The sequence below is a fragment of the Maylandia zebra genome, linkage group LG3 (assembly GCF_041146795.1).
Source record: "Maylandia zebra isolate NMK-2024a linkage group LG3, Mzebra_GT3a, whole genome shotgun sequence".
NCBI lineage: Eukaryota > Metazoa > Chordata > Actinopteri > Cichliformes > Cichlidae > Maylandia > Maylandia zebra.
This window is the reverse complement of record NC_135169.1, coordinates 28,450,842-28,468,774: the sequence shown is the minus strand read 5'-3', so window position 1 is coordinate 28,468,774 and position 17,933 is coordinate 28,450,842. Positions and strand designations below refer to the sequence as shown.

Below are 17,933 nucleotides of genomic sequence, written 5' to 3'. Positions count from 1 at the left end.
AAGAGCATGAAGATGGATGGACGGTTTCTTCATATATTTCTTGAAGGTGAGCTTTGATCTTGGGGACGAACAATGAAGGTTAAGATCAAATGCTTAGCCCTCCTAGGCCTTACATCTCCCAAGGCCTGGATTATTGTTGTGAGGCTTGAAGATGATCGAGTAAGCTGTGGGTAATATACAGCTGTTTTTAGCAATCTACCGTCACACAAAATTTCAAAAATGATATCTCAAAAACCAGACTGCTAAGAAACAGACGGACAGACAAACAAACGCAATTGATTACATGCTCCCTCGCTTTAGCTGGAGAACAATACATCCTGATGGACACAGGACAGAAATTGACAGAGGACAATAGAAACACCATTTAAAAAATATTTTAATTAAGAACAAGAATAAAATATATAAATATTAACAATACAAATAAGATTACGGCTATTTACTCACACGGAAGTAGCCCACATTAACAATGACATTTGGATGAAGAATGAATTTTCCATGTTTTGGTTTGCTCTTAATTTCTTCATCCAGACATACCTTAAAGATATAATTATAGACTCATAACCAAAGTTATGCGAAACAAAAGACCTAATTAAAATAAGTTAAAATATATAATTGTGCAGATTTTTGCAAAGTTGGGTTTTTACTTTCTCAGCATGACACACTCTTACACCAGTTACTGTATATCCAAAAATCTATTCTCAGTGCCAACTATGTACCTCTGAGAAATCTTTCAACCTATTTTCTAAGTAAACCGGTGGCTGTAAAATTAAAGGAAAAACAACAGAAAAATACACAAAATATGTAATTTTATATTACCCAAAGCAGACTAACTGTTTATAAAATGGCTCTGTTATGATACCATATGGGATTCACAATCGTTTTCCCAGAGTTAAAACTACCCGGAGAAAGATAGTTAATAGGTGTCATTACGCAATGACTATATTAGTCTTATAAAAATACAAAAAAATAAAAATAAGACTCTGTTGCTGAGCTAGTGTCTCTAAGGCTGGTTTTATGGTCACAAATGTGTCCATCTGCGTACAGCTTTTGGTCAAACAGGGAGGTTTTCCCCCACCCAAGACGCTCTCCCATGCAGTCCTTTGAGATCTAGGCTGCAGGTTGCTGTAAGTGGATGATATTTGCAACTGCAGAATGCTGACTGGTTGACAAGTGGGCTGGAATAGAGAAGGGAGCAATAGAAGAGTTCACCAGGAATCGGAGAACCTCGAAAAATGACTAAAAAAATAAAGCACGAATAGCACAGACAGTGGCTGCAGTAATATTTTCATAGTTTTTAACACTCGGTTTCACTTCAGCTCTCTGTATGTAAAAAATTCGCTCACAGACAAACAAAAGTAGCCTGCACAATGGCGGTAACATACCTTGTACACTGCCTCCATCTGACAACAGCGCTCACTGCAGGTGGACGGGCAGTCCCTGCTACTTCTGCTCAACCATAAAACCAACTTAAACCTAGGAAGCTGTACTAAAGCTAAATGTCAATATTAGCATGCTAACCAATATGTTTATATATATTTACATTAATTTGGTGTGTCAGAACCAAAATGTTAATTTGGTGTTTTTGCATGCTAAAACGCTAACTATGTATGTTAACATTCTAGCTAATATATTCATGCTAATGTGTTAGTTTGGTAATTAGCAAGCTAACTAAGGCGTTAACCATATGTTTGTGTGTCAATTAGGTGATTTAGCATCCTAACTTATGTCTTGACCAAATTTTTGGATGTCAATTTAATGCGTCAGAATGCTAACTAATGTATTAACCATATATTCACATTAGTTTGGTGTGTTAGCATGCCAGTATTTGGCATTAAAGCTACACTGGAATGTCTTCAGTTTTACTGGTGCTTTGACAGAAATCAGACTAACATAAAATACACAATAAACACTGACAGCAATGCATAAATGTAGAAGAATAATACATCTGTATAGTTCTGAAAGAAAAATCAAAACAACAAACACAAATAATGAACTGACAATCACTGAGGGATTTTTCTGGTTCAGTTGACAGAGCAGGTCTAGTTTTAGCTTTATCTATCTATCTATCTATCTATCTATCTATCTATCTATCTATCTATCTATCTATCTATCTATCTATCTATCTATCTATCTATCTATCTATCTATCTATCTATCTTTGTAGTTGCTGTTGTGCTATATCCATACAGACTGTATATGGGAGATGGATGTAACCTCCGAATTTGAAATGTGAAGCCAAAACCAGTGTTGCCAACTCCTCAGTAAGGAAAATCGCTGTCCTAAAAGTTGCTAAATAATGTCATTACCTAATTTGCACAATTGGTCATGCTTATGTAATTGTAACCTATGTTGTAGGAGAGAGAAATATCGTGGAAGAGACATAAAGTGAGTAAAAAACACAATAAATTAATTTAGAATATATTTAGAACTACAAATTAAATTTCTTTTAGCAATTATTGTTTTTTTATGTCACAATTCTAACCCACCTCCTGTGTCTGGGCTGGGTACTGGCAAAAGTGACCTGAAATAGGCACTCTGGCAGAATTACTTTGTGTGTGTGTAGCTTTAAACTTTGTGATTTGCAAAAAGTTGGAGTAAAAGAAGAACTGACTGTGTTACAGTCAGTCACTCATGCGCCATTCATTTGCAGTTTTGGAGGCGTAGGGGGTCAACATCTCCTGCTCTGACAGCAGCTGGGTTGCGACTGCTGCGTGACAACAATCCGTCACCTGTGAGCGCTTTGGCACAGGCGAGGTGCCCATGGCGACATCCGCTGCTTGTTGAGAGAAAGAGTGATACGTGCTTTCACGTCAAAAAGTGGTTCTAAGTCTTCCTAATAACACCACCAAAAGTCGCCAGATTTGTCGCTAGTCGCTTTTTAGAAAGAAAGATGCTGAGGAGGCCTGAAAACTCACTATATATAGTGACAAAGTCGCTAAGTTGGCAACACTGGCCAAAACTGAGTGTACAATATTCTAATTTTCTCAGCTAAATCCACTTCACCTTCATTGGTTCTGATTAAAAAACAAACAAACCACAAACCAATGGATGATGTCACAGTTGCTAAAATCCATCTTTTACATAGAGTCTATAGTCACACGAGAAAATGAATAACAACTCTGTGAGAAAACTCTATGGTGAAACACTAAAACTGAGAGATTTCTAGTTTGTTGATTGCTGCTCCAAAATCAGATCAGACAGCACGTTGATGTCCGTCTCTGCCGAGTGGCACTGCAGCACCAGCGTCACCATGTTGTCCTGATTAGGGAAAACCTGACAGAGCTGCTCTCTCAGGCTGGCTGTTTCTTCAGGACTCCTCTCGGTCCGGACCCCCTGGCCATGACCTGTAGCACCATACTGCTTCTGCTTCTGTCCCATGTCCCATCCCTTTCCTTGTCCCCTTCCTCTACCCCTGCCGGCTGCTCCCAAAGCGTCCAGTGCGCCCCCTAGTGTTCGGTCACGGAAGTTGATGACCTCTGTTTGGGAGCGTGGCTGTTTGGAGGAACTGAAAGATGAGGCCGAGCCAGCAAAAGAGTGATTTCCTGGATTTGGACTCCTGAAAGATGTTGAGAAGGAAAATGAAGCATCATGTGAAATTATTCTCAAAGGATTGGATAAGATCGGATATCTTGGGTCTGTTACCTATGCTCTGAACGCAGGAAGTCATCCAGGTGAGGCCCTCCTCTTCCAAGAGGGTCATCAGGGACCATGAAGTGATCCCCGACAAAAGTGTACTGAAGAAGACTGGACGAGCAGCAACAGATCACAGAGGAAAAATGTATTTAGTGAAAAACATTGTGTAGGGTATTGACAGTATTTTCTGTCAACCCAACTTTTTGGATCTTTTAGATAAAAATGGACAAAAACGTCCGGAGACTGATTTTTTATTACATTTGGTAAATGTGAGTGAAACCATTTCAGTGCAAATCAAAATTTCAGTCCCCCTGACTGCGCAGCACTGCCCTACCTCTTTTTAATGATGTCCCTCCATACGGGGGACTCGTCCAAGAGGTCCCTCAGGTTGTCGTTGGTCACGATCACTCCGCCTGTCTTCTGTGCGTGCTGCAGTATCATTCTGCATAAACACAAAGACATGGGTATCAATTTTTGGCTTATCTGAACTGTATCCAGATAGACTGGAGTGTGTACAGCAACAAAACCACATGAAATGTGATGGGTTGTGTAAACAAAACAATATCTCAGTGTCTTGTACCTGTCATCATACGAGCTGATCCTCTTGCCTTGGACCTCTCTGGATGGTGTGTAGGAGAGCAGGCCCAGCTGCTGCAGCTCTGTCAGATAGTGCTTCTCTGAGAGACAGACACAAACAACTCTTTGTTTACGAAGCAGTCTGCTATGAGGGGAAACACCCACACGCATGCTGAAAGCTCACATGAAGTCTGCATTCACCAAGCATGACTTGTTTTCTCGTTTGAAGTCTTTTGCAGAATTCAGAGTTAGCAGGAGCAAGGAGCAAACACGCACAACAATGGGGTCACAGCCTGACCCCAATGAGATGCTAGCTACACACTCATAGAGCGGAAGTTATAGCCATGAAGTAGAATTTTTGGAATTAAACCTTTTAGTGAAATATTTTCTAAAGCTGCAGTTTCAATCACTCATTTAAATTGAGCTTCATCAACAGTAAAGCTTTGTTTTTATTAACTGAGTTTAACACATTTGCTTAGCAAGCAAAAGTTGCTGGTTCGATTGTGATCGGAGACACGGTGTCTTATGCAACACATTTGTTACCTCTGACAGACTAAACTAAGTTTCTTACTTCAACAAAAAAATTATCAAGAAATGAATCATAAATCAAGATTTTTCTTAGCTGGGGCCCTAAAGTCTACACACGTCACTCTTCCAGTGCTTTATATTTATCTGACTTTAACCTGTCAGCTCCTTTGTGGCAACTATGTGAGAACAGAAGGAAGTATTGGCCAGTAAACTCTGGCAGTAAAAGCAGGAAGGTGTCATGTAAGCTGAGAGCTGCATGCTCTCGGCTTACACAGCTCTCCTACCTACACCAGTGCTCTGAAAAATTAAATACACCCTTCATGCTTCCATAGTCTAGCAGGTTTTTCCCAGCACACAAACACTTGGACACAGTGCTTGGCTTTGCCTGTGTTCTTTATTTTCTTGTTGACTTCCACTTTTCAAAATTGTCTTCTCAAATAATGCCCAGTTTTCGCTCAGTTCTTCTGGCTTCTCCAGCTGCCACCCGTGAGGTTCTCTCCCAGCCCGAGGATGCTACTGTGTTAAATGGGACACCGAAAACGCATACTAGTCTCTCCTGGCACTGCCCCCTGAAACCTCTGCTCTACAGCTGAGCCAGATTAGCCAGGCATTCACTTATGATGACAAAAATGTAATGACTTGAATAATAATAATTTATCCACAGAAACTGTAAAAAAAAAAAACCACACAAAAAACAACAACAACCAATGGCTACATCTCAGACTCTACAGGGCTCAGTTAGCAAGTTCGTGACAGCACAGTTAGAAAAAGACTAAATAAGTATGGTTTGTTTTCTAAGGGCGGCCAGAAGAAAGACTCATCTCTCTAAAAAGAACATGACAGCACAGCTTAGATTTAAAAGGCTACATCTGAAAAAACAACAAGATTTCTGGTGTAGATGCTAATATAATACCATAATGCACAGCATGGGGTTGGCTGTAGCCCAGGAGGTAGAGCAGCTCATCTGCTAATATCCTTGGGCATGTTGCCCAAGCTTCTATCTATGGATGCTAACATCCATAGATAGATGCATCCATCAGGGAATGAATGCATGTGAATGTTAGATAGAAAGCACTTGCAGCAAATCTACAACAAAATAGCTGAAAAAGAAAAAAATCAAGGTGCTGTGAAAAAACTCCAGACTTTAACCCGACTGAAATGTTGTGAATAGACCTTAACAGAGCTGCGCACCAACTCATGCCTGAAAACCTCAACGAACTGAAGCAATTTTGTAACGTGGGCCAAAATTCCTCCACAATGATATGAGAGACTGATAAAGTCAACAATTCATTGGGTGTACCTAATTATTCACACAGTCATGTGAAAGACTTTCTTTTTCACATGTCTGTAAGTCAAAACTTAAACCAAGTATATTCCAGTAATAAAAAAACTGCTCACATTTCCTGCTGTGTGCTACGTGTGAGAGAAGAGAACATCATTATGTGATAACATTATGACACTCTCCTGACACTGACAAGAGTTCAATTTCAGCAATACATTAAGTTTTAAAGCGTTACCTTTGACCCTGGGGTCGCTCTTTTGCCTCCACTGTGGAATTAGGGCGCTGATTTGACGATGGCCTCGGTCCCAGAAGTGCTGTACAGCCAGAGCGATTCCCCGACAGGAGAAGAAATGACCCAGTCCGTGACTGTGGAAAAATGAAGATTGCCATTAAAGTGTTACAAATAATGCTTCATATGATCACAGTTCACTGGACTTTCTTTCTCTTTTATCACTATGTGCGTCTCCAACAAACATTAACATTGAAGTTGAAGTGCAGTGAAGAATAATATGCTGACTTCCAGTTCTTGGAACCTCTGACTTTTGACGATTGTGCTGTCCAATCAAAAGCAACAGATAAAAATACATCTAAGAGGAACTAGGCTACATGTCACTATGCTAATCATGAAACAGTTCCTAATCCCCTGCAGTATCGGACCTTGTGACCTTATCACCCCTTTGTTTGACATCTGTATCTCTGATGATATGTTGCACTTATATTTTCCACCAGAATAACCCTTCAAGTTGGAATTTCCACTCGAAAAGTCAGAGAAGGCCCACCAAACCAGACTTCCCAATCCAGGATAGCAAAACAGTAGTGAAACTGCAAAACTAGCACTCGCTATTACCATTATTGTGTATTTGTGGTTCACCAAATAAGCCATACGAAGAGCATCAGGCTTTACCCATCCAGTTCGAAGAAACCAAAATGTGTTGCTACGTCCCTCTGCAGCCCTAATCTCTTCAGTGTGTTCAGCTGATGGTAATTGGCCACACCTAGTCAGGTGTTGATAAAAGCATATCTGAGGCAGGCTTTCAAAAAGCCTCACCAGCCGTGCCTTGGTGGTACCAGCCATGTTAGCCAACCTGCTATGCATTTTAGGATTAAAACCTCTTCTCACCTACAATCTGGTATTCGTCTCCTCTCTTTTTTGTTGCGGCTTTTGAGCCGGGTCGTAACTGTGTAACACGGTCAAATCGGGACCAATGCAACTCCCAGCTCTGAGGTAAAAATGACTGCAGCATATGCATTTGTTGATGGTGCCTACTCTTACCCATCAAACCCTTTAAAAAACTGTTTAGCACCTACATGCATAGATCTCTGTTCCTTCCCTTCGCTTTGTGTTTCTGTGTAAACGTCATGCTTCGCCAATAGTTCTGGGTCAGTTTATCTTCCTGCTCCCACTCGCTGGGTAGGTAAGCCCATCGCAGACTACAATTATTAATGAACACACTGCCATCACAACTTTATAAATCTTTAAACAGAGTCTACACATCAGCCACAGGTGTTCCTTTACCATCTATTACATGAAAAAATACAATCACCATTCCTGGAAAGTTTACAGAGGCCCACTGCAGCATGGGTATCTTATTAATGCACAATTCCATTGTTATAACATGTTTAAATGTGTAAACATGCACTCAACTAATCATGCACATTCATAAACTGTGGCATAATGTACTACTAAGATGGAATAATAACTATATCTTTCATTTTAAGCTTTTACTTTTAGAGCAAAAGGACACAAAGAGTAGATCCTCATTTCTAAATATGTTTTCAAATTCTCAAGAAGTCCTTCACATTTGGCCTAACAGGACTATCTATATTTCCTGTTCTCATATTCCCTTCTCATAAACACCCCACCAAAATAAATCTTCTACTCTATTGTATACCTTACCGCATTTTCCCAGTACGACCTTTATTTGCTGTAATTCTTACCTCATAGCCACGTTACTCCCATCAATTATGATCGTCCTCAGTGTTGGGTCTCCGGGCTGGTCTGTCAGCTTGAGTTCAAAGGGGATCTGCAGGCTCTCCAAGAATCGCTGCTCTCCTGTCACCACCACTGGAGGAGTAGACACGAAACCCCGTTTGTCCATCGCTCTGGTGGGAGACGAGTCCTTCGTGCCAGGGAATAAAGGCTGAGGAGCTTGAAGGGCTTGCTTAAAGGAGTGCTTTGAGCCATTGTTCTGAGCATGATGATTCTGTTTTGTGGGAGATGGATTAGGCAAGTAGTTGGTGTTGCCTTGTTGCTTATGAGATTGGAAATTGGTGAGCTGAGGATCCATGGATGAGGCATAAGTAGGCATTGGTGGCCCTTTGACCCCAGGTAGGATGATGTGGTGAGGAGTTTGTGACTTTGAAGGCTGGTGTTGCTTTTGCTGTGAGGTGTACAAGGTCACCGGTGACTGCTGGGGTTTATTATTCCAAATATCTCGTCCCTCAATAGGGACACTACTATCAATCCTTGACACCCTTATCTTTTCTCGACCATCGAATTCTCTCTCTTCTGGAGGTGTATAAGGCTGAAGTTCTGGTATTATTTGAAGTTTTGACCCGCCAGTGTCCAAGACCACATCATCCATCTCTCTCGGTCCTTCTCTGAAGGCTCCTGCCTCTTTGACTCCCTCTTTCTGCAGCTGCAGGAGCAGCTGGTGAGTCGATCCATCAGGCAACAAGTTGTACAGTTTGGTTACGTTCTGTTCGGGGTACCCACAGCTGGCTGCCGCTTTCTTCAACACCCCCAGCACAAAGTCTTCCTCTTGCTCTTTATTCATTACGTCTGCACTGACTTTTCCCTGATTGTGTCTTGCATCCCCTGTTGCGTCTTCCCCCTCTCGTCCTTCTTCTGTTTCTCCATCGCTACGTATGGCTCCACCGCCTCCTGCTATTTCTCCCCCATCTTCTCTGTGTTCTGTCTCACAGGGTCGGTTTTTCTCTGTCTGATTCAGGTCGACAGCGTCTTCCCTCTTTGGGTTTGGGAGAACCCGATTCCTCTGCTCTTGGTCACTGCGGTCCTGCTCCTGTTGAACTAAGTCCAGAATCTGCGATGCCTCTTTAGGTCCTGTTCTGGCAAGCACTCGTTTCACAACCTCCTCTGTGTATCCCATGGCGGTAAAGAATTTCAAAAGAAGCCAAAACTCCTTGTTTCCCATCGACAGCTGCAACTCCTGCTCTTTTTCCTTCCCGGATGCTGTTGCTTGGCCCAAGTGCTCTTCTCCTACCTCCTGTGGTGAATGCGCGGGTCTTTCTTCAGCACCCTCTGCCCTCCCTCGGGTGCCTGCAGACATGTAAAAACCCTGGAAGGAGTCTTTATTTGCAAAGTCATTTCCTGTGCCTGCAGCCATCCCTTCAGCCCATCGCTCAGTAGTGGTAGAAGGATCAGGGACTGTTTGCTTTAGGGCACTGGGTATTTTAGACCTATCCTCTGAATCCCCATGTGGCCTTGCCTCTGTATTTACATCAGTCAGTGATGAACTAGGGCTTGATCCAAGTCCCGTTTCTTTCACCAAGTCCAACAGGATTTCCTTTACTGATCCTGGCAGCACAAGAAGATCCAGGATGTGCCTGTCTTCCCACTTCTCCACCAGAGTTTTAAAGGCCCGTCGTGAATCCAGGGACTCACCTGAGCCTCCGTCCCCCATGCGCTTGGACTGTGTGCCCTCATACCTCTCTACCAGGTCTGTAATAAGAGAGTAGGCTCGCACCACCGGCTCCACCAGGCCAGATATGAGCAGGAATCCTGGAGAGACGACCTGATTTGGTAGGAGAAAGACAGAAAGGCATTAATCTGAGTTCTACCAATGACTGAAAAATAATAATATAACAGATCATTTAAACCAAAAAAGACCAAAACAAAAGAATAAAAGAATTCTACTTAAACAGATCAATGTTTAATTTATTTATTTTGCCTTTGCTGTTTCCTTTAATGGATTGTGGGCCAACTGTTAATTTTCAGGTCTTGTATCCACTGACCATTATATCATACAATGAATGAAAATTCAATAAAAACCTAATAGAAAGACAAATCATTGTCTGACAGTATCCAATGAGTATTTCAGTATTTGCATTTCAACATAAACCATCACTACTTGAAAGACTGGATGATTCACCTGCGTGCAACCAAAACTATAAGCAGACTCCAAACAGAGTAAATACCATTCTCGCCTACAAATTCTTCATATTCAAATACAGAATCTATTTAAGAAAGACTGAGAAAATAAAAAAAGGAAGCAGGATGGTGACGGCTGTAATGGTAAAGTTAAGTCATGGAATTATGAACCCATGGGAGAGGCCAATGGTAGGTGTCAGGGTGGCAATGTTTTCATTACAGTCTATGGCTTCTCCAGGTGTGGAAATCTGCCAGTACAGTTACATACACTTACAGGGCACTTTGTTAGGTACACTTGTTCAACTGTTCATTAAAGCAGATGTCTAATCAGCCAGTCACATGGCAACAACCCGTTCAAGTTCAAACCAAGCATCAACCAAGCAAGTGATTTTGAATGTGCATGGTGCCAGTGGTTTGAAAAGCCAGATGTCAGAGGAGAATGGCCAGACGACCTCAAGCTCATAGTAAAGCAAAAGTGCACCATATGGACAAAACTACTGGGCCACATCTCCTCCGGTCCTGCATGGACATGGACTTAGCTCAGGTAGTCACCCATAAAACTCACTCCTTAAGCCTTAATTTAAACATTTACACACATTAAAATGGGGACCTCAAAATATTCTTACTGGAGTTTCCTCTTCCTCTTAAGTAAGATTATTAAAATACGTTCCAAGAAATTTACGGGCAACAAATCATACTGAAAAAGAAAGTTGTCAGAATGCAGAGTTGCATTTTTACGTTCTATAAGTCGTCTTAAGAATAGACCAGAAGTTCCCAAAAACTGTTTCACGGTCTTGGTTTTGAAGGCAGTTTTTAACTTGTGGAAGGCGTGTGACACATTTCCATCTGATGGCGTAAAACTGATATTGACTAATAATGTGATTTCTTATTGGAATAACAGGACTGTAATCTCTTGATATCACACTATTAGTCACTTTGTTGCATCATCAGTGAATAATGGCACACTAAGCTTGTTAATGTATTACACCCTCTAAACCTTTTTACTTTAATTTAACGTGTTTTTTTCATTTTAAGTCTCTGAGACCCAGAAATGAACTTCTGTACACTCCCAATGGGTTCTAGATATCATGACTAGAGACAATCCATAACAAATTGAAACTGGTGAACACAATTCTTGTTTTTAAGTTATTAAAGATTATATATGCTGTGCTTATCCCACCCTGGGAAAAGAACACTTCAAAGAAATCATTAAATGCCCCAAATGACCATGACATTAATACCCATAATTATATGCACATCAGTTGTGTCACATTGGTTGCTATCCGTTAAAAATTGGGCAATGACAAACTGAAAGGCTTTAAAACAGATCAGGTATTGTTTATAAGGAGGATTTCTTTGCTTATTTGGGGCAAAAGTGGAAATAAATACAAAAAAAGAAAAAAAACTGTTGTTATTCTAATATCAATATCAGCTCAGATTTCTACAATTTGTGCATCTTTAATAAAAATCTATTCAGTAATAATGAAGTTATTAAAAGGTTAGAGAACCAATGTAGTAGACAAACAAAGGTGTAACAAATGCCTCTCTATAGTAACTATTACTGTGAAACCGGCCTGTTGTTGAGCTCTTACCACTATATGTGCTGAGGTGCTTTTGATCAGGCTGTCCATGAACAGGCCTTTGGCTCCGCAGAAGACACAGTGAAGCACCCCAGGATACTTAATCTCCTGCTGTTCCTCCTGGTTCACAACTCCTTTCACAAATAACTGAAAAAAATAAACAAAAAAACAAAATAGTGTTGTTAAACTTTAGTAATTATGAAAAAGAAGCTCCATGGGAAGAGCCAGAGTTGAATGCTCTGTCCATGCATCGTGCTGGGAATATTTAAGGTTTTGATTATTTTCTACACTTAGAGAGAAAGGTGGAAGTTCAGAGACACCAAAGGACTGACTGCATGAGAACGGTCAGTCCACTTACTAGCCGGATGTGTCTAGGTATTGTGTACTACCTAGTGGATAACGTGGATAAATTTGTGTTTATCTGGGAAACACTTTACATTTCGTAAAGCATATCTAGCTACGCGAAGGCGTTTAGCTCAAACATGCAGTCAGATTGAGGTCAGATGACGTTCTCACCATAAACACGCTTCGTAGTCTGTTTGGGACCGAGCCAAGACCACCTCCTCTAAATGGTCTCGGTGCAGTTGTTTTGCTGTGATCACCGTGTTCACATCTGCACAAACGAATCGCACCGAGGGGGAAAACAAACCAGAGTTCGATTTAATCGTCTCACAACAAAACCACAAGCAGCGCTCCAGTGTCGTTTTGGCTGATGATGAACCTCTAGATTTTTGTAACCTCGTACCATTTGCTGTTGCTGCAAAAGCTGTGGCGAGCATAAATGGCTCTGGCTGTGTGATGATGTCACCGTTGGCGCACAAAGAGACCGATGCGGTGGGTACGAATGACTGAACCCTGACCCCACTGAAGTCCATCCACAGGAGATCCACCTTCCCCTATTTGTGCTAAAGTTTCAAAGTCTGCAACGTCCACGCTCTAATCTAGCTGCGGACGTTAAAGAAAGCAGGAAAGGTAATAAGCAGTTTATTATAGTTTATGTTTATAAAATCATCTCGCTGACAGCAGCTGCAGCAGATCCACTGACTGACTCTATCTCCACCTCCGTTGGTCATTTTTACACCTACTATTCTCGTTTGAACCTCCACAGCTGCGGTCTGCACATGAAGGAGAATGTTTTTAGACACAGCTAACACAGGACAGTAAAACAATATAAAAATAAATAAAACACAATACACTGACATATCACTCAGTCAAGCTGATATTTGCGTCTCCCAAAATGGCCTTTAGCAAAGAGGAAGTCCACCTAGGTATGGTTTGCATGTCTTCTCAAACTGCCTATATGCCCGACAATGGTGTGATTACAGCTACTACTGTAACACTACAGCGACTGACTTTGCAGTGCATCAGTCTGCTAGTCTTTGTATGAGTGAACGAATCTTTCTGACTGCATGTGTCAACAGGCGCTTGCATATGTGGACTGAAACCTAACGGGTGAAACAACACTTAAAAAACTTTGATGAGTCATTACCTGGGAATGGTCCCTTAACACTCAGTAGACTGTAGACACAAAAAACCCAAATAAATTTACAGCTGGATTAATGACAAAAGTGGGTTAGCCCTGCACGAGGATGCAGAGATATGGTGCACAATGGAGAAAGCGGGGCGGTCGACGATACTGAAAAAATAGTAAAATCTGAATGATTGCACAGGAAACTTGTTTACTTGAGTGTTAAGGAAAATATTCTAAAACACTTCTTCAGTAAAGACTCAGAGAAGAGAAACACACAGAGTTCTTGCTAGCAAGGGCAGCTCCCTACTGAGAGACTCCGGTGAGGAACTGCCCTGCTCTTTATTTTATACTCCATTGAACATATGTGTGTGTGTGTGTGTGTGTTACTGCTGATCAAAGGGTCAAACATCCTTGGTCAGGAAGAGGGTAGCCTCCCCCTCACCCTAGATGGTTCACCCTAGATAACACAGTGAAGAAGTCCTGCAGTTCATCTAAACAAAAGAGCACTTAACTAAAACAAACGTAGCTACGTTAATCCTACCATAAAACAATAAGAGAAAGTACGATCTTTCTCGTGCTCCCAGGATGTGGGTGTGCATCCTAGTGTGGAATACACACCAAGCCTTTGCAGCCTGTTAAAGATCACACACAATTAATTATATGCCTCTAAGTATACATGGTTGAATATTTCCTAATACAAATAACTACATGCAGTATTCTACCATATGCAAACTTATATCACTAAAAGATTATACTGACTACTAAATACAATTTTCCATTAACATTGAGTGATTAGGTTAAAAAAAAAGCCAAAAACTGGCTTAGGCAGCCCCGGAGATAAAGGCTGTGATTCGGATAAAGAAGAAAAGATTTCCTGTGAAAGTTGATGCAAGAAAGATTAAATACTAAAAGAGAAAGAAAAGGCCTCCTGATCTGACAGATCGTGATGAGAAGCTCAAAGTAACGAACGGGCAAATAATCCTTAAAAGGGATATTGCCGAGAAATGAGAGTAGGGGTGATGAAAGCGCTTCAGTTTCACAGCTCTTAAGTAATTTCCAGCTACCGAACGCAAATATTTGACTACTCAGACGCACACTTTATCTCGTACCTCCCTCCTGCTTGATTAGCAGCAGCGAGGTGTGCTTTTTGAACATTTTGATGTCTCTCTGGCTCTCTTTGCAGTACTTCTAAGTAAGTCACAGCACATACATTAATTCAGTTCAGTTTTATTAATATGGAGCCAAATCACAACAACAGTGGCCTCAAGACTCTTTATATTGTAATGTAAAGATGATACAATAATAGAAAGAAACACGTAACTAAGGTCACCTGATCCAGCTCTAAATAGAAGGTGTATAATTCATCACAGTGAGTTTGTTGTGGTTATAAAGCAAATATGGGTCATTGTCTCGCCCCTCCCACCGTCACGCCCCTCCCACTCTGGTAACAGAGTGGCCCTTGAGCTATCAGCTGATGATTACTACTTAACTGCTAAAGCTCCCCATAAATGGTATTCTGGCTTGTTTTCTTTCACTGCTGTGGCAACGTTTTAAACTAAAGCTTAAAATCAATGGAGTAACACTGGATAAGGAAAAATTAGCACCACTAATGTGAACTCGAGTCCAGTTTCAGTTACCAGAATTACCGATAAGTGAAACTGGACTTGGCCAGAGGTTACTGCAGAGAGCAACCTCTGGCAAAGTCAACTTCCATCGTGTTTATGAGCCACACTGCCTAATAACTTATCTCTGTTCTGGACTGATAGGGCATTATAAACAAGAGCAGGGCCTCACCTTGGCGGCTTTCACACTGGCGCTCGGCCCTCGCAGTTTCAGCCATATTTGGCCGTTGCTGCCGTGTGGCAAATCGTCCGCCCCGATGCTGAACGCCACACTGAATATCCGCTCCACCGTGCTGTGCAGGGAGGTCAGAGACCCCCGCAGCATCCCGGCGCACGCAAACTCATCCTCCAACTCCGCCTCTCCTCCGCCTGCGTCGCTTCTCTCGTCATCCATCCTTTCTTCTTAAATTGGTGACAGACGGTCGAACATACTGCGAAAAACACATTTCAGTATCCGTCGGGTTAAAAAAGGTTAAAGGAAGAAAACATATAAACTAAGACTGCTGCCAGTCAATATCTTAGTTATTAGAGTGTCTGGTGTTTTGGATAACTACAGCTGGCTTTTTTCTAACATGGGTAAAAAGATGTTTACAGTTTTAGAAAGGTGAACTCACATAGTCCAAAAAAAGCATGAGAGATAACCAGGACTCACAGTAGATTTTAACTATCTTTAAGCAGCTCCTGCTGAAAACCAGTTATGAATTTTCCCGTCTGAGGGAAGCTTGTCATTTCCTCTATTTCATTCTGCTGGGAATCTTTCCTGACATCAGCGAAAGACAGGAGTTTCAAGTCAGTGCAGCTTTTGGACACCTCAGTCACATGCTGGCCTTTTCTCTCTTCCGACCGTAAATGATGTAAAGAAATATCTAAAAATAGTTCAATAGTCCAAAATCTAAACATAATCAGTTTACCATCAAAATAGTTACTGGTTAGTAAATGTTGTCAGCCTATTCCAAGCCTGAAACTGCACATGGAACCTGAGGGTCTTGGCTCACCCAGTTCAGAGTATAGCTTGTGGTTTCAACTGTTAGGCTTCTGAGGTCTAGATCAGCTGGATAACTCTTCTTCTTCCTACTTCAGATGCTCTCTTTAGAGGTTGCCTCCCTCTTTCTGCCTGTTCTCCATCACTATTATCCAAAACGTCCTCTGCGGTCTTCCTCTTTTCCTCCTCTGCTCGTGTCCAAACCATCTCAGCCTTGCCTCCAAACCTGTCAAGCTGAGCTGCCCATGTTTATACTCATTCCTCATTTATCCATAAAAAGAGGACCTATGAAAACCTAACCCTACCTCAACCTGATGCAGGTCACTAGCAACCCGGTCTATCTTCAACCTAAACATAGAGCCCTGCGTCGGGCCTGCATAGAACCTACAAAATAACTGACACAAGCAGGTACCAGCATGTATACCTGTGCGGTTGCAATCACTTAATTTCTAGGGTTTGCCGTTATGACTTGCTTATTGGGTGTAGATTTCAAGCAGACTCAAAAACACAATTCATAAACATGATGCAATAATTCTGAATAAAATGCAAGTGAAATATATAAAATCAACAGTTCATTTATTTTACATGATAAGAAATCAAGGAAAATATCCTCACTATTCAAGTACATGTCATTTGGCCAGATTACAATAAATGTAACAACTACAGTGTGCTCAAAATGACATTTACGTGTATATTTTCTGCTCAAGCCTTCTGTTTGCCAGATGTAGCCAATGAGAAGAAAGCTATCCTAAACTGAGGGAAGCTCCAATGGCCTGTTATCAATAAACACGGGTATAACTGATGCAAACACGCTCTAGAAGAGTCTAACAACTAAAATATGAAGCTGGAAATAATGGGAGCCCTGTGATACCGAGGCAGTGTTTGAATGCAGCAGGTCTTGGCTGGAGGGGAACCGTTTCCCCTTTTTTTGTGGAAATACTCATATAGTAACTCACAGTCATCTGCAACAAGTCAAACGGCTAGGGGAACACCCGCTGTAATGCAGGCTTACCCACATTTCAAAGCAGGGGGCACAGAATGACAGCATTACAAATACGTCTCCGCCACCTTTGTACCTGAAATCATCGGAGTTCATGTAAACAAGACTCATATAGTATTACCAGCTCCATACAAAACATCCGCTTTAACGGCCCATCCGCCACTCCAGCTCCCACCCGGCCAAAGATCTAATTTATAGAAATAAACTGTAATCTAGCAGCAGCAGCCTGTAAACAATGGCCCGATGATTCGGCTCTATTAGGACCTGCCTGAGTGTTTGGGAAACGCTTTTCTATTAGATCTGAATTCCAGGAAACGATCTCGCTTCTCTTAGCGGAACACACAAAAAATGTTTTCTAAACATATAAAAGCATCAAATAATAACGATAACAGTAACGCGTCGGTGTCGTTTTCTTACGTGAGCTCGATCCGCGCCGTTAAAGTTTCGTTTCCAGGAGAAACAGCGGCGGCAGCTCCCCTTCAGTCTTCCGCAACCGTAAAACAAAAACAACTACGCAAGCGGTCCAAAGTTTACCACATGCTCCTCGACGCTCACTGCTCGGAAGCACAGCTCACAGTCACGTCCCTGCAGCGGCGGCGGCAGCAGGGGACGGGCGGATGAGGAAGCCAGTGAGCGCCGGGCAGGGACATCATACATCATACATCATACCAACCGGTGAAAACCCCCGAGCACAAAACCGAAACTAAACCAGCGAGCGAGGCCCGGGTGGTTACCTCTTACTGGGTCACCTGTAGTAATACCCTGATGATAATAACCCTGCCGAGGCCGTGCGCGGCTGCAAGGGAGAATTACCGGACACAGAAAGAATTGACGGTATGCTCCTTTATTGATTCAAATAAAGGAGGGCTCATAGGTTTTGTCTTTTGTTTATGTGAAGCTGGACAAAAATATACGACTGTGTGATTAAACCACGCATCGGAACATGTGTTTTAAAATACATTTAGGTGTTGACTTTTGTCAGAGTCACAATGGAGATAGAGGGGATTTCCACTGACGTCAGAACGGGTTTTTCTGTCGCTCCTTTTCTAGTTTTTCTAAAAATTTTTCACTTTGCTCACTGACAGGCTTTGTAAAGTGGAAAGCTGGGCTGTTTGGTAACGCATTTCTCTTTCAGTAGCTCAAATTTAA

At 41.8% G+C, this 17,933-nt stretch overlaps 1 protein-coding gene across 1 annotated transcript; it reads right to left on the bottom strand.

The window, feature by feature from the left end:
- Positions 1-358: 358 nt before the first annotated feature.
- khnyn (KH and NYN domain containing) lies at positions 359-17,514 on the bottom strand. The gene is made up of 9 exons (XM_004563537.5): positions 17,202-17,514; positions 14,975-15,233; positions 11,722-11,856; positions 7,957-9,773; positions 6,254-6,384; positions 4,213-4,309; positions 3,967-4,074; positions 3,642-3,743; positions 359-3,555 (listed from the first exon to the last, which is right to left on the bottom strand). Exons 2-9 carry the CDS (start codon positions 15,194-15,196, stop codon positions 3,162-3,164), a joined length of 3,006 nt encoding a protein of 1,001 aa, XP_004563594.2. The 5' UTR covers positions 15,197-15,233; positions 17,202-17,514; the 3' UTR covers positions 359-3,161.
- Between the last annotated feature and the right edge of the window lie 419 nt (positions 17,515-17,933).